Below are 21,241 nucleotides of genomic sequence, written 5' to 3'. Positions count from 1 at the left end.
AATAAATCATCAAAAAAATTTTTAAAAAAGGGTTTTTCCAAAATTGTTTTCGTAAAAACCTTCTCCTGGCAATTACGAACAATTTAAAAAAAATTGAGCCAAATCGGCTCAGCCGTTCTCAATTGATGAATTGTTATACATTTTTGGCTCCATGTTTATATATATAGATAAAAATATACTTTAAAAGTTTCACCCACCGCAGTCAATATTTTTAAACTACAACAATCCCTTATGCCATGAGTACTACTGTCGGATAGTTCCTTAAGCTCATGTAAACTCACTTAAAAACACATAAACACCGCATATATGCCTATTGTAAACTAACCTTACAGATTGTATATTTTCCAAATAAATGTTAAAAATAAATAAAAAATTACAACAAAATAACTAACATCATTATTATTCGTTAAAATATCTAATTTTTTTCAAATATAAACTTAAAATATCTACAAAAAAAACTGTTTTTCTAATCTAATCTTAAATTGTCAATGTTCAACTATACAAATTTAAAATTAAATACATTTTTAATTACTTAATAATTTTTAATATTCGAGATTTTTATGAATTTTAATTTTAAATGTATATAACATGAAGTGCTATTAATGAATAGTCTCTTCAACAAGTCAACCATGTCCAATTACCAATATATACTATCATTATCTCCATTGTACTTATTGTAAATATTTTTTTATACAGATTGTACAAATAAAAATAAATATGACAAAAAAAAAAAAATGTATATAAAAAATTAGGGCCTATATAGCCTATCTTTAATATTCATTTGCTAGTATTACAAAATGTATGAGGAACCTTGTTTTAAATGTTTTAATAACTTTTTGTCAGAGCAAAAACAATTTTACTGTCAATAATTTTTAAAAAAACACAAATCAAAATCGAAAATACTTTTATGTCTATAAATATCTTAAACAGAGACAAAATATTTTCGAAATTGTATGGTTTTTATAAATGAAAATATAAACATTCGGTGAAAATATCATGTATCTAGGGTTATGATTTTTCAGAGTTATATCAAAGTAGATTCGGTTGTATATTGAATTTGCGTAAAAACTTACTCTTTTGAAAGCTACTGGGAATTTTTGACCTCTCGAATGCACCATATTTTTCACCACCGCTTTCCCACCAGAAAAGTTACTGAAATTGAAAACCTTATCATTATTTCGAATATTTATTTTGTCCACAATTACGAAAAATTACACATCATTACAAAGTCAATACATTTATCACTACTCTCAAAATCCAAAGAAAAAATACAATGCGTATCAAAAGACAATAAGAGAACCACCGATAATTTCAATAATTATGATAATATCAATATTTAAATATTCAAGAGGTGTACCTATTCATAATTATTTATAAAAAGTCAATTGCATGAAATACGTTTGGTGTTTACCAGAAACACTGTTCATTATGAATATGTAATGAATAAATAAATTAACTTGGAGTGACAAAATAGGCATTTTAATACAATGTAACTGAAAATGAACACACAGAAAGGACAACGGTCGGACATTTCTGATGAAAATGTAGAGAAATGTGTTTCCATCACCGACCACAAAACAATGGACACCCAACAAGTAGAACACAATTATACAAACTACTGCAGTGTCGCGTAAAATAAATGCCTACAAAAAAATGTTTCAGAGCATGACTGAGGCTGTAAACGTTTATACGTGTTACACATTTTTAAGTCCTCGAAGTAGAAATATTTAATTTTGTGTAATATATTATATCGTATATGCACAAACCATAATATTACATTTATAAACAGTTAAGAATTTCAGAATGCTAAAAACTGCATATGGTAAGAATTAAAATAATTCGAATGAGTTTATTATTTTTATTTGTCTTGGCTTAATAGCAGTTGTTATTTATATAGGTTTATATTTTTTATCATTCCAGAAATATTTTTTAAAAGTATAATTTGTTTTATTAATTTGGTATTAATTCCTGCAATACCTGTTCTTTTACTGATATTATAATGAGAATATTAATATTATTTTTTATAAATCGAATCAAACGATAAATCATCACTTCTTTAAGTACCTACATATGTGTATTAATTTCATTCCACTCAAAGAATCCAAAAGTTGCTTATAATTTATTGTAGCATACCTGCTTGATATCGCATTGAATGATTTTTATTAAAAAAATATATTCGATCATAGCATACATTGTGATAAATAGGATATAAATGAAATAATATCAAATCGCATATTTAAAAAAAAAAAACCCGTATTATTTTAAATTGAGAATAACTCGTGCCCATTAGAGAATCCAAGTATAAAACTTTACGTTAACAGTTCGGTTTGATCATATAATATATATTTTATAAATGTATATGATATATATGTATGTGTGTTGTGGTGGGATTTTATATGGAACAGTTTATGGCAGCGCTGTTATAATATGCCAAGTACGCTAAAGCCCTTAATCATTTGCAGATAAAAGGGACTATATACGCGGACAATTAAGCCGTAGAAGTTTTTGCTTATCCGATTCCAAAGTTTTCCGATCGAATAAAATATCACAAATATTTGAAATCGATATCTACCATAACCTCATTAAACGTATTTTACGATGTTTATGTTGGTACTTAAAAAAAAAAAAAAAAACAAAACCTATAATGAAATTTAAGAATATTTAAATTGCACATAGTATCAGTTGTTACGAGGATTATTTTAATTGATAGGTATTATTTATAATGATTACATTTTGATAATTATAGTATCCAGTTTGTTTGTTTAAGTTAAAAATATCATACAATCAAATTTCATATTTTAGTTTCATACGAGAACACATTTTTATTGATTTAAATATGTACGTTTCGTGTTTTTATCTCTGTAACCTACCGTTTTCAATATAATATAACTGATATTGGCCGATATCACTGTTTTGTTGAATAATGTGACACAATTAATACAATTCAGAAATGTAAAAAATTATATTCTTAACAAAATAGCTATATTAATAGATTGTATGCTTATAAATTATAATCAATAGTAAAACAATTATATAAGATTTACGATTGATTCTCAGAGTGGAATGACTAATCTATTTTTTGCAAATCATTTTCCATAACATGGATTCGTAAGCATTTTCATGCTTTTTTATAGAATTTGAACTAATTTAATAGAAAAACTAAATAAGCTATAAATAATTATTGTTGAAAGACCAACCTTTAAATTACTATGATTTTTTATCCAATCAGCATGTTGGTAATATTTAATAAACATGGTCTCAAATGTCATTATTGTTTTTTTGTATTGTGATCTTCTTAAAACAACTTATCTAATTGTTTGAAATTTCTAATGATTTATTTTTTACATACATCCATATCTTAAGAGGGCGCCACACCCGCATGCGTTGTCTCCGTCTTACAAACGAGTAACATACCAAATTTACGCTCAGCAGTTCAAGTTTTATGCCGTTATCTTATAAATTAGAGTGAATTAACCTATTATGAAACTTGATGGTGAGAACTTTATCTGTGTTTTGTTGGAAGTTTTTTTACAATAATTCAGTTTTTAAGTGAGTTATGAGCATTTTTAATTTACATTTATTATACAAGCATACCTCGCTTAAAAACTGAAGTATCGTAAAAAAAGCTTCCAACAAAACACGGATAAAGTTCTTACCATCAAGTTTCATAATAGGTTAATTCATTCTAATTTTTATGCTAACGTCATATAACTTGAACTGCTGAGCGTAAATTTGGTATGTTACTCGTTTGTAAGACGGAGACAACGCATGCGGGTGTGGCGCCCTCTTAACAACACATTTTTTATCAATGTCGTATCTACTTTATTTTTATTTATTTTTTGTCAGTTTAGTCGTGGTACATCAATTCATTCTTTACACATAGGTACGGTATTATTTAATTATATTGATATTATATCTGTCTTACAAGCACTCTCAACAATTGTTAGTCGATCATATTCAGTTTTCTAACTCATTTTTATTTGAGTTTAAGTTCTATATATTGCATGGACATATTTTAGATCATCACGATCCAGAATGTTTAAATGACGCGTTGCTTGAGAATAAAATTCCATACGTAAGCGTTTACTTTAAATTCAATTTTTTCCTCGCGTTTTTAGAAAACTGTAAATTAAAATAAATCAATAATTTATAAAATTATAAATAATTAAGTTAAATTATCATTAAAACGTCGAAAAATATTTTATAAAATGTATATTTTATCGAGATTTTCATAAATTATGTATTTCTTACAAAATATACCTAAATCGCTAGGGTTTAATATAAATATTTTATTATTCTTCATTAACATGTATACTGTATAGTGTATACCAGATACCTACAGCATACTATAGTAATTAATTTTATTAAACTTAAGTGAAAACAACAATTTTTATGATATTATTTACATTATTTTATTTTGTTAATAAAAATTATTAAATAACTTTGAAGAAAAATTAAAAACTCAGCTATTGTTCAAAGCACAGTCAGTTTTTTAAACAATAGTTCTATTTTATTAATAATTCGTTAACGTATTATTTTATTATAGTATACTATCAACAATAATATTTTAAGGTACGTAATATAAATAATAATTTCTGGGGATTTTCACAAAATAATATTCCCCTGTTTATATAATAATTAGATCATTAAGTGTCTATTGTGTAAAACAGTTACCCATAGCCATTATTAGATAGAACTCGTGTTCAATACATTTTCAGTAAAGAATATTTGCTCTTGATATTTTATCACGTTATATGACTTGAGGCTGTCTTATTTTATTTTTTTAGAAGTCTGAACTGTCTTTCATAATAAAAATCGCGATTTCATCAAATATCAAACGTAACATAAATCAGGCGGCTGCTTTATTATTATATTTTTTTTTGTAATATTATCAGCCACTATTTTTAGTATTTTGTTACTTCTTGTATTTTCCGTTGTATAGTAAATGTTAAAAATCCCAAAGATTTTAGTCGTAAAGCCATTGATAATCTATGCAATACTGGGAGTCTCTTTAGCATCCATGTTTGGTTTAACTCCAATTCAATATTAAAATATTCTCTGCTCGAAAAAAAAGTAATAAAACACGTGTATTTTTTTGTTCGCTCTAATGTTTCAAACGTGCTTTAAAAACAAGATGCTATCGACTTATCGTTATATTAAATAATTAATAACAACCTGAAGTAAAGATTTTACAAATAACAGAATCGTACTGTTCTTTGTTTAATATTTATTTTTTATTCTGTGTTGCCTATAATGTTAACATGACTTTAGTTTCCTTGTGCACTATGATAATTTATGAGCTTTCTACAGTAATTAAGTTAAATATTTTCTTGCTTGGGTCATTATGAAAGCGTTACTAATGTAAACGCATTAGTTAAATTTATAAATGAAATGTATCGTCGTCAATGTTTTGACGTCCATAAATATCTTGTATTTCATAAGTAGACAGGGAAAACCACTTTTAACGTCAAGTAAAAAAAAAGGAAAATGTGCAATTACTTCAAAACAATTTAAAACATAATAGATAATATCACAATATGAGTATGGGGATTTTAATTCACATCAACATTCAACATTAAGTAAGATTATATGTTACATTAAATTGGAATAATTCATTTAATCTCCGTTAGATTTACTTGATATAACTGGAGTAGGCTTGGAAAGGTTTAGCTACAATTATTATTACCGTCGCTATAAAATTACAAGAGAATACGAAATAAAGTACCGAAAGATAAATGCTCTGCTTATAACCCAATATTGTGTTCTGTATATTTCACAGACAAAAGTATTTAAATTAAAAGTTACCATATAAATATTTAAGTGCTTATAGACATTAATACAATTTATACATTCTCAAAATAAATTGTTTTAAGTCAGGAATAGGCAGTTAAATAATTTATATATTTTATAAAAAAAACTCAATAAAGCATGTTTTTATATTTTTATGTTTTTATTAATCTACTGTATTTTTTAAATGTTTATTTTTATACCTTTTTGTAATTATTATAATTATTATTTATGTACTTTTTATTTTTAAGCTAACCTTTTCTTGTATAATAAATGTTGGCTTTTCAACAGACTTCTCTAGCACTGATACATTAAGTTCACCTGTGTGAAAATACAATGATTTTGGTAGAAACGAATTGGAGCATAGTAGAACGTAAAGTAAATAGGAATAATAAATTAGCGGATTACATTTTGGTGCAATCGATCTTAGAATAAGTTATATAACTATCGTTTACAATTGTATTGTATTCTTGATTCTAAAGTTTCTGTATTCAATTTAATGGCAAGTATGTTAAAGTAGGTAGGTACCTACTATAGTGTACTAAAGTTGGTTCAACTCAAATAGTAGCACACATAGAAACCTAAATTCTGTTTTTTTCCATACATCAAACAATCTAGGCATGAAATGTAATAAATGTATTTATGTTCAGTTTTTTATAATATATTAAAAAGTTATTCATTTTATCATTTTATAAATTGTATTATTATTTAATATTCAAACAATTATTCCAACTAAAAACAGTAAATAATATTGTATACCTATCTATATCATAAATGTTAATCACTAACGAAAATAAATCCCAAGTTTACTATTCAGAATTCCACAAAGAGGTTGCTATTATTAAAACGATATTGAAGTTAAAATTTATTACATTGGTTTTAATATATTATGCGTCAATGACAAATTATACTGACAGCCAGTGACAGGCTATTGACGGATGTTTGTGTTCCCAGGTTTATATTGAAATTTCACAACCTAACAAAAATAAAAAACGATGATGGAATCAGTTAAATATGTTGTCATTTTAAAGTTATTGTTAAATTCCCATAATATTATACTAATATAACATAACTTAAATGTGCTGATAAGTATGGAAATGTATCAACATAATATAATATATAATTTATAAAGATTAATTAGTTATCTTTATACGTATACGCTAAAATCTTAGAAATTATTTAGTTCACTTATTGTAAGTTTGTAGAGTTCTTTTTTGAACTATTTTAACGTAAATGTATTACTAATAATGTTACTACTTACTGATGGAGACAATTGTTTTTATAAACTTCACCAAATGTTGAAAGTAATCTACATTTTTATGTAATATTGTTTATATTGACATAGGCAACATTTACATTATATTGTTTATCAAATATTTTGGAATTGTTTCTAATTTTATATGTAACTGGTAATTACATTTTAATAACAGTCACCGTTTACATACAATTTGTATATCTTTTTTTCTTTTCTTTTTTTTTTATTGGACACTTTAGCTTCGACAACAACAACCTTTAGCTTTTTGCAGTTGGTTACGGTTAGTCGAAAACACATGTTTATGGGGGCAATGATTCGTCACCAAGAACCCGGGTGATCACCCATCCGGTATCACTCATTATAGTGACTGTGATACACCAAGTTCGTCTTTATTATACCTACACATAATTGTAGTTTTTGATTGGAAAATCATTTATAACTTTACGTCTATACATAATTACGTTTTATAAGACATAAACTATTTTAAATTAAAAAGAAAACTTAAATACCTATGCAAATATCCAACTAAGTCTACGTGGCATAATACTATACCAAATCTCACCAAAAGTACATGACCTATTAAAATACATGATGTTGACAGAATATTGTTCTTTGATGTTTCTAAAATTACTGTTCATTCAGTAAATAACAGTCGGCAAAATCAAGTTACGTTACATATCACATAATATAATATTATATGAACCGACATAATTTGCCTTCAAAATAGCAAATATAATAATCAAAAGCTGCAAAATTTTAGTTGAAATAGCAAAAATCATTTAATTGAAAAAAATTAATAGTAACTAAAAAATATTGAAAATATAGAAAACAAACGATATGAAGGAAATTACTTTTATCATATTACAATCTTAAATTATCATTTTTATATCGTATGTTTTTACTAATTTTTGAACCAGTCCAGCAGGATTTTTTCAAGTACTTCTTTTTTTCTCATACCTATTATTCATTTCGGATAAATGCAGCTCATATTTAATTTCTTCAAACGTTTAACCAAATAAAATATAGCTAACAATAAACTTAAATCTCAATGCCAAACTTAATAATTATTGGTCCTTACTTTTGGCCCATTGGCGTTTTGCAAATTTGGTATCAGACAAGTTAAAATAGATTACTTAGAGTGTACAAAAGCTTAGAACAAACCCAATCAATTACCTATCAATAAAAGTTGGGTTTATTTAAAATCTACTATACGCAGAGTGGAGGAATACTATTTTAAATATGTAAACCAAATAACTGACAACATTGTATGAAATAAAAAAATAAAATAAAATAAATATAACACCAACAAAGTGGTGGAAATTGAAAATCCTGGACAATTTACCTTATCTGTTTTTGTTTTTACTTTATTTGTATACAATAATTGGGATATTAATTTCAAACACTAATATTTTAAATATCTTTTAATTATAATTATTTTTATTTAAATATGCAATGTATAGTAGATAACCCTGGGCCTCCACATGAGTATGTCTCAGTGAGTCCCAGTAAAAACAATTTTAGAAAAAAACATTTGCTTTCCCATATTTATTGAGATTGCATGAAAAGTTAGCTAAATTGTATTGTTATACATAAAGTTAACTATCATTTTTATTTTTATTTAAAATTATGTCACCACAGTTGGTACATGCATATACCTAACTTTACTCATGGTCTGAATTCGTTTTTCAATAGTTACTGTATAGATGATATTATTATGATACGCATTATATTGTACTTACATAAAAAAAATCGATTTTAAGGTTCTATATAGCATGTATCCGCCTATATATATATATATACATATCATACAACAACAATGATCGTCGAGTATAATAAATTGCTTACCCATCAGCTGTCTTCTTAAATTTCGTTCATCGCCTTTAGACACTCTAAACTCAAAAAATATCATACAATTTATCGAGTGAATGCGTCTCGAATTTTAACATAAATATGATATCATAAAAGGGACGAAAAAAAATGCAATAAAATGACAGTTATTAGTTTCCTGTTGACTCGTGAAATCTAATAAGGAAAAAACTCATCTAAGATCAGTTTCTACACGTAATCCGTTGTACTATAATGGGTATTATAATGTGTGCATTACAACAAGGCAATATAATAAAATACTATGTTTGTAATAGTTCCTTTGTTAAAAATTAATAATTATATTGTACATAGCATTTAAGCTACAATATATCTCTTTTATTAAAGGTCTATACGTAATTAAAATAATATATTGTTCAAACTTTCAGGCCTGGTAATAATATTTGTGTATTTTAATGTTTTTGAGGCGGCAAAGTATAAATGTGCATTTCTTGTAACAATATGATAGAATTTCATTCGGCCTTCCGGAAACTACACAATCTAATGTTCTTTAATAACAATACTAATAATGAGTACTTACCTATATAATGTGACAATGTGTACTAGATCAATACATTTAAATACTTATTTTTATAATTAGTATTGTTTGACATACTTAAATATTGCAATGTGAAAAGGAAAAGGAAAATTTATATTTTATTTTCTAAAATAAAACATCAAATAATATTAATTCAAAAGTGTTTGTTGTTTCGTATTCGTAATATCTTACAAAATGTAATCTGGTTAAAATCAAGTTTAAAATAAATACGTAATAATTAATTAATCGTATTCGCATAATATAAAACCGCAACTTGTCCAGAACATGAGTGTAATTCAATTAAAATTAACATTGTGATATTTATTAATATATTATGAATAACCATATTTAGTTTAATTATTAGATTTAATAATTATTATTTTATTTTATTGGAATAAAAAATATAAGATCCGAATAAAATGAAAACTGTATCAATTATATGTGGTCTTAACTTTTAATTAGCCTATAGGTACTTACTATAACTATACAATGCATGGTATTTGGAAACGGTTTCTACGAGCCACGAAATACCACCTCGATACGAGAATAATAATAATATGTAGGTCACGTTTTCGTTATTTTTACCCATATAATATTTTGCTTCGTTAATTTCGAAAATAATTATCCCAAAAATGCCATTAGGAGCAAAAATCATTTTCGATGGAATTTGGGAACGCTATAACTATATGTTTCACACGACCCCAGAAATGATCACATAAAAGCAAAATTTCGAACCGAAAAGTAATAATAATAATAATATGTAATGATAATTTATAATGGTTCGAACGTTGCTTTTCTTCGGTTAATATCTTTGTCGTCGGAAATCGACGGTTCGAGAAAGTGAAAATGTCATGACCCCAAACGACGACTTCCACTCTTATGTGTAGGGGACACACGCCAATAATTGTCGTAATACAATCGTTACCTTTTATATATATTTTTTTTATAATGTTTTTCCTACGATTTATTTTTTTGCAGTGTTATTCCATCGGGCGATCCTGCTCAGTGGTTCTCCTCTGAGTCCACTATCTCTAGTCAGAGACCCTGTGTACTACGGCCATCAAGTGGCCAAGTTGGTCAACTGTTCGCCAGATTTGCAACACTTGCACCTGCTCAACTGCCTACGCGACACGCCGCTGGACCAGTTGTTGAACGCACAACTCCACGTCCCCGAGTTCACCACTGCGTTCGGGCCCAGCGTCGACGGTGTCATCATCGACGTTGGAACTGCTGCTGAGTCCAGCAGACTCAGCGCCCAGTCAAGTGAGTGAAATAGTAGTATTAACTGTACTTCGATTTGAAATTTCAGAAGTTAAACTTTTGAGACATTTCTAAGAAGACATTTCTGAAATTGTTTAATATTAAAATAATAATTTAAAAACAAAAGCTTAGAATATACTATTATTTGTAAGTACACAACGCAAAGAAAATTCTATGATGTTATAATAATACATCTAATAACGTTATGTAGATTTTATATATTCATTCATTTTTAAGAAACTACCTAAAGCATCGACTACATACAGTACATTTGGGTCGAGTGGTTTTTGTTACTGAATAGTTACAGACGTGATTGTCATAATGATATAATGAAAATATATTTCTTGTTAATATTTTTCACAATTTGATTTTTTTTAACAATTTTAAATTTGTAAGCAATTTAAAATGTATTGATGTGGACAATTATTAAAAGAGCGGAAATTTTTATGCTGATGTAATAATAATACATTATAGTTAAATCTAAAACCACATGCATTTGATATTTAGAACAAATATCTAATTCAAATGTCACGTAAGCACAAAATATTATATTAACTAAATACTTCGTTATCTACCCACAATTCATGTATTCGCTGACAGTATATAACTTATTTTATAAACTATATATAATAATACGTATAACCAATAAATTATTTCAATTTTTTTTTTATTGTTTAAAAATGTGGTATCTTTGCTTGGATATTTTCAGTTAGGTACATTTATTTCAGTATATAAAACTAAAATACTATTTTCAATTTTTTTTTTTTAAGCCGATCAAAACATACTAAATAATGTTGTCAAAGTTTCTGTCTTTCAGTCTTTTTTCAAATACATGAATTGATCAAGCATACACTGAATTTAAAATGAAATAATAATTTATATAACTTATATTAATAATGGTAATCAAATTATAATATTGACATTGATTTTTTTCTTTGATACGCACATTGTTTGATTTAATAATTATTGATTTTTCTTTCGCTCTATTCGATGTAATTTTTGTAATAAAGTTATTTTGTAATTTCTAATTTCTGCACTTATGTTAAGTATTTAGACTTATGTCCGTAACAAATAAATAAATAAAATAGGTTGTTAGAGTAAAATGTGTATTTAATTAACAAACTCTAAAGTCACGTTGTACCATACAACAAATTAAGGTCTTCATTATTTTTATAATAAATAATATAAAATATATATTTTAGTCTTTAAAACATAACACAATCACAATGGTTTAAATTTGTGAATAACTTTGGTGGATGAAAAATTAAGACTCTTAAATTGCCAAAACCAGGTGAAGCCGTATCAAATAACAACTTACAACTCAGCCAACCGTATCTGTTCTGTAATCAAATGAAGTCCGCAATGCGTTGAAACTTTTTTTTAAGTTATTTTTAAAAAATGTATTTTTTTTTGTAACACGCTATGATGAATCGTTGCGTGAACATAAAGAACACTGTTTTTCACTGGCTTGTAATCTGTTTAAGTCATTAATGCGGAAATGCGAATAAAAATCTAAATAATAATAGTGAACTCAGTCGTCATTATTCCCCGTCTATATATAGCGGCCAGGAACAAACGTGCGCTAATTGCTTCGGATACAAATTTACATTCGTCTCGATCTTAGGTCACAGACGGAGGGAAGGATAGGGGACAATAACGATAGTGAAATAATAAAAATAATACACCGGAAACGAAAAAACCCCTATATCGCTGCCAGCCGCCCGAAGAGTATTGGTTTCCATTGGAAACTTAATCCAAAGTGCGAGGAACTCGACGAGGTTTTGTTTATCCCGGGAGGGCTCTTATCGTTCATGCTAATGGGCCCGGAGAGGTTTCGGTTAGGTCGACCTGAATAAATGGGATTGGTTTGTAGAGCGCAGAGTTTTGAATAAGCGGATTTTTATGTGAATAAATGGATACAATGTCGGGTGGGGGGAGAAGGTGTGCGTGCGAGTATAGTATATTTTTTGTACCGTCTTGACTTATATTATATGATTTTGCTATATTATATGAACGACACTGGCCCCCATGCGGAGTTGTTATTGTCCACCAAAGTCACACACCCGGAAGTGGATGATCGAATACCTTCCGTCATTTCCCCTTCCGCACGTCCACGTCGTCTCGCCAACAGAAAATAAAATTGTTTCCGCCTTGACGACTGTTTCCCACCCCATCCCCCTCTCCTCCCCTCCCCTCCCCAAACACCTCCGATGCACGGGGCACCGTGAAGGATGTGTTCTTAACGCTCTCTTTTCGTCTGATTTTCGTTCACGATTCGTTTGGCCATTACATCAGTCGTGCCTGCGACGTGTGTGCGAATAACAAGGAGAAGGCGCACTTACTGAACTATGTTTATGTACAATGTCACCGTGCGATATACCACACCTACCCTGTCTGTTGTAGTCAACTGCAATATTCTATCGTATATCAGCTGCAATCTGCCGTTGCGATTACGTGATAAATTAAACTGATACACGCGTTGTTTACAAGTTCAAACAAAACGCAATTTCGGATATCGCAGCCTCGCGTAACGTTGGCTGTAACACGCATGAAATTCGGCCGAATTGCATTATACAAACTCGTTAGGCAGTACATTATCGTACACCATATCCGAATGTATAATATTGCCAAACAACTTTTAGACGACCGAGTTTATTATAACAATCTCGCTGACGGTGCACGTACATAGTTTTAGCGTTTCAGCTTGCATTTGATAATATTCACGAGGTAAGCATCGTGTGTGTCTTAACCCCATACAGTTGGCCGCTGATTATCGTCGTTCTTTTCTTTTTTTTTCTCAAATGCGTTTAATCCTTGACGTGCTTGCGTGTGTGTGTATTTGTGTATTTCAGTGTTTTTTTTATTTTTTTTTAAACATTATTCTTTTCTTTCATTTTTTTTTTTTTTACATTATTCGTATCGGCTACTAATGGTTATGATTTGATTTATGAGTTTATTGATGTCTTTTTCGCTGAGAGTCTTTTGTTGTTTCCGTTGTTTCCACGTGATCAGAAATCAATGTTTAGAAACCGTTTTGTATATTTTGTTTATTGTTCACCTTAATGTATTTCTTTAGTATAGCATTTAATTCCGAGCTTCTTATAATATTGTGTTGTTTGTATATAAGTGATTCCAAAATTTAAATGATAAATATCACAAGTGACAACAATAATGACATGAAACAAAATGTAAACCTTTCATAAATAATTTTTTACATCCTTACTCCTCCGATCGTTGCTGAATTTCCACTCTGATTTTCGTATGCATTTATTCATCAGAGTCCATAACTTACAGTTTCCTGTGTAAGATTAACTCATGTTGTTCTGACAATCCGGTGGCGATGAGTCATCAACCCTTACTCCCAACTCCCATGGCACACGATACGAGACCCATGGCGACACCCTCAAGTATTTATAAATCTTACGTCTACTGATTTCCGGTCGACTTCCGTGTCACTGACTGCCGAATCATTAAAGTTTGATCGGTTTCACCGATTGTGTTGTTACTTGTTTGTTCTGCTTTCAAAACCGAGTTGTAAATATTAATATAAAAATACAAATAAAAATAAATAAATAGAAAATAGTAAAATCAATGCATTTTTATTTTTACTGTTTTAGACATGGTTTAAGTCTAGTTATATTTTTATAAGATTTGCATAGTTTGCTCTATTGGTACTCGCTTACCGCTATAAACAGACTGACATAATATTATGGTGTATGCGTGTGTACTGAATGTGAGTGTGTAGTCGTGTGAGTTGAAATCAACAGTGGTTGGGATTATCGGCAAATACGGACGAGTTACGTAATGGAATTAGTTCCATTTCCAATGACCATTTCTAACCTAACCTTGTTGCCCAACAGAATACAAAATATATATTATAATAGATACTCACAAAATTAAAATAATGGATCACAGGCTGGTCATCTAGTAGTGTCTATATATATTAATAGTGTCGCACACTTAACAAAAAATAATATAATAAAAAACGTTGTCACATTTACATTAGATTTAAGTAGTACAAAATTAAACGAAAACGTGCTGATTTCTCTTAAAATTAGTAATCTGTAATAATAAATAAAACCTAACCTACATTTAGTGATTTGCATCAAAAAATAAAATATGTCGAAATATGCCGAAATTCAGGCGCCCGCTAGTATTTATATTATAGTAACAATAATAATATAGTAATTTAAAGAAAATAGAAAGAATATTTAGGTAGCAAATAAGCGTGGAATTCGGCTATCAGGACAATAATAATATATACTAATGATATTTCACAAATAATGTGAAATAATGACCAGATAATTTTCCGTTATAATTACGTGTGTGTTTGTATGTGTGTGCGTACGTGTGTTATACCGCGGTCAGATATATATACGTTATATGGACTAGGTCCATTTCTCCAGGACTGTTATGGCTGCCGGTGGTGGCGGACGATTATCATCATTCAGTGCTAACTGAATACCACGCCGAATATGATAAAAATAATACCTAGGTACATAATCAAAAATATATTATTTCTTAATGATATTAAATTCGGGAAAACTAGGATGGATGCTTAAGTGAAAAATCTAAATAATATTACAATATTATTATAAGCATTATATTAAATTTGTTAAGAAAATGCGTACTCTAATGTAAACATTTTTAATTAAAAAAATTGTTTATTTTTAACACGATGAATAATGGACAATTTATTATGCAGCAAAAGTTAGAGTTTTACTTTAATAGATTGAATAAGATAATAACAAATAAAATATAAAAGTCTCTTATCAACATTTAAAACTAAAACACATGAATACATTATGCTTACGAGGTGGTTTTTCGTATAATATAATATAATATATTATTATCTTAAGTGATGAAATTAGATTCTGATTTCAATGAATTGGAATAAATTAACTATGATAATATTATTATTTGCATTTGCATTTACAAGAATATTGCCAATCAAATAGACAATTTTAATGAGCATTATTAGAAAAATATACCTGCACTTCCTTGTTGATAAGCTAATGCACCAATACGACAATACCGTATCACGCAAATGACCCTACAAAAATCAAATTTTTTTGTTTTGTTTTAGACGGTCAAGATAATGGACCCGGTAGACCGCCAGAGGATCCAAAGGAATTGGTTTTAGCCAACGGATTCGGGCCAGCTATTCTAGCTAATCCTTCGGCCCGGCAACGGTTGCTTTCCAGGTTGTCGAGATTCGATCTGATGTTGGGTGTAGTGCGGGCCGAATCGTTTTTCGCATTTACCGGCGACGATGTCCAATACGGTATCGAAGCTGATCGAAGGACTAAAATTCTAAAGACTTACGTCAAAAACACATACAAGTAAGCGTTCGACACTCCGTCTGCCATTCCTCGCGAAATCGTGTTGTTCACGTGGTTTTTTTTCTCTCAGGTACCATTTGACTGAAATATTGGCGACCATCGTCAACGAATACACCGACTGGGACAGACCGGTACAACATCCGGTGAACATCCGGGACGAGACGTTGGAAGCCCTGTCCGACGCCCAAGTCGTAGCACCCGTGATCAACACGGCCGACCTCCATTCGGCCAATCGCAGGAACTCGTATTTGTTCGTGTTCGATTACCAGACGAAGTACGGGGATTATCAACAAGTGAGTTCTGACATCCGTCTATGGTTAAATTAAGATTAATTGGTTTCAATCCTTGGTCTTACAATATAAAATAAATATAGTATACAGTTCAATGTCAATCGAAAACATTTTAAACGCAAGTTAGGAACGCGACATCCGTTTTTGTTCGGCCCTGGGTTTTTTCGTATTACACAATATTTAATATTCCTCTTAATATATAGATTTAGCCGTCAATATTGATATTGTCCGGAATCAATACGTGTAAATAGTATGGCGTATAGGGTACCGGATATTAGTAGTGATTTCGGTATTTGTTTTGGTCTGTGATCTTTCAACTAGCCAGTCACTTGAACAATAGTAATATAATATTATCATTTCCAAATGCAACCTACCATATTATTCCGATAAGTGACCACAATAGTTATACCATCCATTAATGACCGAACAATACATATTCAAAATTGGATATTTTCATGTAATGAATGAAAAGTTTACAAAATAAATAATTTTAGCAACCGTTATGACTTAATATTATGATGCGCACGTTGAAATTACGTTAATAAAAAAATGCTATGTTTAATTTTATTTACCTTGACATACTGGTATTATAGTCGTTTGAGCTGCATATTATGTATGCCAAAATATAAACTTAAGTATTTAGTAATAAAAGTTGTGATGAATAAATATAATATAATGTAATATGTATAGTTACCATATTGCTATCCAATAAAGTTATTACAATACAAATAGTTCAGAAATATGTGAATAACAAGTGCCTGTCAAATGTCAATAAGCACTAATACTGCTTTTTCAATAACGAATACCTATATACATTGTTATACCGATAACGTAAAAATGTATTCTTTTTAATTAAAAATAGTTTTGGGGTTTATAAACAAATACCTTAGTCGTATTATTATATTTATTTTATAATTTTTAGTAATAATCGTTACCAATACAATTGTTGCCTGTTGGTACAACGTTCTATAATACAACACAGAATAAGATTCAACATTTCAAAAAAACTTTAAAATATTAAAATACGATTAATCAATACTTAAATACGATTACATCTGAAGATTAAAATGAAATATTATATATTTTAATATTTGCATTTTTAAATTTGTATCAGTTGAACTATGCTGATGATTCATTTAACATGATTCAAAAGCAATAAAAATAAATGATATCTAAACCAAAGCAACCATTGAAAACTTTTTATTTTCTCGTAACAACGATTTTGTGATTATTTTCTAATGAAAATATTAAATTAAAGAATTCTAATATTATTTTTTTCTTAATACACATATTGTTATTTAAAAAAAAACTCATAACAAGAATATTGTATTAAACATTTGACGAGTGATAATAGATACAAGCACGTTTAAATGTATCGTTGATTTTATAATTTATAGCTCCTTGGTTGCTTAGGTTGAAATTTCATAAAAAGTGTTTATATTTGCTGTTTGAAAATGTATGGGAAATTTGTCATTCCAGTGTTTCTTTCCCTAGAAAATTCGATTAGATAACCATTCTCACACTCTTCAAATCTTTAGGTTGTTTCATGTTGTCATGTTATATTATAGTCGCCCTGATTCGCCGAAGAGCATATAAAAAAACCATGCAGAACATTGTCGGATTTCAATGAATCGAAACCTACTTAATCATATTATGTTCGATTTTAAAAACAGACGTCGATCATTTACACTAAAATCATCAATGACGAAACGCAGTAGTACGAGTTCATAATATCACACCATTGGCTTGCTTTGCTATACATTTCCTAGAAAATATATGACCGTGCCATGCATAATGATCAATCGGCATTTTAGTGCGATGAAATGCCATAATATCAACGCGTATAACTTGAACGAACAAACTCCCAGAACGGATGACTCGTCGAAGGTAAAAATATATTGAAATGTTAGTTTTCGCATCAGGCACTTTTATTAATGGAGTGATTGTAACATGATCAAGCGCCGTACGAGGTTACATTAAAACATTATTTTGTATTCTATTGGTACATATTATATATCTGCTGTATTACTTGCTCGATGCACACTAGCAACAGAAAATATAAAACGAGATGTTTTTCCGTCTGTATCCCGGCGGGAAATCCAATTTCCTCAGAAACTGATTCTAAGTGATCAATGAACAGGTTAAAAAAAATAACAATAAGCAAGCATACGAACGGATGTGGATGCAGGGGTGGCAATACTCCGATAACAATATGTCTGAAATAAATATTGTTTACACATTACATGGAACCAGGAACTTGAAACGCCGTTTGATTTACTAAGAAATTGAAAGTTGGTAAGTAAATGTAAATTACCTAGTATACCTACAAAAAATGCAATATAAAGAGCAGTGTGTTTTTGACAAACTAATATAGTAATATGGTGAGTTGATGTTTGGTTGGACTGGAAGGTGTAGTGAAAAGTGAAAACCACACATCACAAAACTCTTGCCTCATGACTATTAAGCGTGATATAGGACCCGTTTAGTAAATTATTATTGAACGTTACACCAATAGCTGTAATAATTATTATTGATATAATTTGAGAACTTATACATTTACTTTCATCATCACAAATAAAATAAGTATTATATCTTTCAATGACCTAAGACATCTGTTACAAATAGATTGAAACTACAATAATGTGCAGAATTGCCAGAATCAGAAATTCTCTACAGAAAATATTTGAATCGCATACCTGACACTTTATTATTTACGATATAAGACCGCAGTGATGACCAGGGTGCTTCTTAAAATTTTGGAAACCTGTAATGTGCCCACCTCTTGTGGACTATAAAACTTCATTTTGAGTTTATTTAAATTCAACAATATCGATGTCCAGATCCACTTAAATAGTTGATATTATGCTTGTATAATTATTATTAAATGTTGTGTCACACCATTTGCAGCAGAACTGCGCCACTTGTATCAGTCATTATTATTGAGATGGTTTGTATAAGGCTATTCTGATATTCAATCATTGAGATGTGAAAATTCAATCGATTTTGAGGAAACCGTGTGAAGACGTCGCTCAACTATTAATGAAAACTAAATTAGAAATGGAGACAAAACAGTTGTGAACCTACTAAAAAAGATTAAATATGTACTTTGGATTCGATAAAAAATGTTCCGTCCGTTGGACAAGCAAGTCGATAATAGTTTGATGTGAAAACTGTGTATACCCATAACAATAATATAATCGTCGTGCCATCAGACGAGTGGGAAGGAAAATAGCTGCTATGTTTTCGGTCTTTGGATTTAGCAGGGGGGTATACAATATTATAGTAACTCCGCGATCACCGTTACTCGGAGAAGGGTAGATAAAATTCAAAATTCCTACGCATCCCGATCGTCAAGGTTATTTAATAGTATGATAATATCTATTCGTATTTGACACATTCAAAATCTACCCGTATTATCCTGAGTATCTACGCTACAAATCAATATTTATCAATTTGGTTTTTTCAACAATAGTAGGTATAAAAATAATGATTTTATGGCAACAATAAAAAAGAAATTCATTTTGTAAGAATTTACTGACCAAATTGGCACAGATTTTTTATTTTGTTGTCATGTGAAGATAAATACATATATGGATAATAATATTATTGTATGAATGTTAACAAAAATAATATTTATTACTAAAATGTAGAAACTGTAGTCATTTAGAATTTATCGTGTTTGACAACTGCTGACCTCAAAAAATTGTACTAATTGTAGATTACGCTGTATGCTTCATCAGTATATAATAGAAAAGTCTATTTTTACGTAAACTGTCATAAAAAGCCGCATTCAAATCGAATTGAATTTAGAATATTTAGATATAAAATTATGTTTGTTCTATCAAGCATTTCATTTTGAACTTTTTTAAACTCTAAAGATAAATATGGTTTTTTTGTCAAAATATTAATTTTTATAACCTTAAGAAGGTTTTCAATGTGTTTAATAATTATTGCGTTTTTTCCTTGGAGTTGTAATTTTTAAATAGTTTTTTATAATATACTACATACAAATACTATGATATGATTTTCAAAAAAATCAAAAACAACCTTATCTATAACCATGTGAATCTATACTTGCCTGGTTATCAATTATACATTCTGATGGTACATATAAAATATATTATTAATTATTATATGACTGCAACTATAGGTTCAAACTCTTACAGACGTATGATAATAAATCGTGTAAGTATAATATTTTATGTATAGTATTTATTTGCACTGTAATGGTGTATGGAGGTAGAAGCGACTTTCACCATCACTCTTTTAGAGAGTGTTGAGAGTAACTTTTCGAACTTTTGATAGTGCCAACGGGCGTTGTGTGGTGGCTGGTGGTGTTGCACGAGCGGTAAGGGATGTGAAAAATGCGGCGAGCGACGTTGAGGCTGCCGGCGGTGGCGGGAGATGGCTATAAAAAGGAAATCGACCTATCTGGACCTACGGGGACAAGGGGTCGTATGCTGTGTCGATAGGGAGTGTGGTGGTGTGGGGAGGGGGGAGGCGGTAAATTTCATTTGTGACATTGGGTTCGCGGACGGGTCGGACGACGTTGGGGGAGGCAGCTACAGTAATGAATAAGACCGGCAGGAAATAAAAGACAAACAACGTTCGTGTTGAACTCTTCTGGCCCGGTCTCTGATTTATAACGCAGGTCTTGTATATATATATATATAAACACACCCACCGCGTCCGCGCCCTTATTTACCGTCCATCCGGCTCCTGGCCGCCCCTAACCGATCGCCGCTGTTAACTTCCTCTCACCCACTGCACCGACCGGCGGAGCGGCGGAGCGGATAAAACGGGGACGAGGAATATTTTTCAATTAACCACCACTTTAGGTACGCGAGTGTCCGCTCTAGACGTTTTACGACAGCATACAGGTACACTTCCCCCTCCCCCCAACGAC

General features: G+C 29.8%; 1 protein-coding gene across 1 annotated transcript in view; it reads left to right on the top strand.

The window, feature by feature from the left end:
• LOC111033002 (neuroligin-4, X-linked-like) overlaps nucleotides 1-21,241 on the top strand; it is a 318,532-nt gene that overhangs the window by 238,570 nt on the left and 58,721 nt on the right. Inside the window, exons 5-7 of the mRNA XM_022313528.1 lie at nucleotides 10,422-10,706; nucleotides 15,790-16,045; nucleotides 16,116-16,338. Of these exons, the coding sequence (XP_022169220.1) occupies nucleotides 10,422-10,706; nucleotides 15,790-16,045; nucleotides 16,116-16,338 (764 nt within the window). The remainder of the gene's footprint in view (nucleotides 1-10,421; nucleotides 10,707-15,789; nucleotides 16,046-16,115; nucleotides 16,339-21,241) is intronic.

The sequence above is a fragment of the Myzus persicae genome, unplaced genomic scaffold, assembly GCF_001856785.1.
Source record: "Myzus persicae strain clone G006 unplaced genomic scaffold, MPER_G0061.0, whole genome shotgun sequence".
NCBI classification, from domain to species: domain Eukaryota; kingdom Metazoa; phylum Arthropoda; class Insecta; order Hemiptera; family Aphididae; genus Myzus; species Myzus persicae.
The sequence above is the reverse complement of the archived record's forward strand: the minus strand, read 5'-3'. Positions and strand labels throughout refer to the sequence as shown.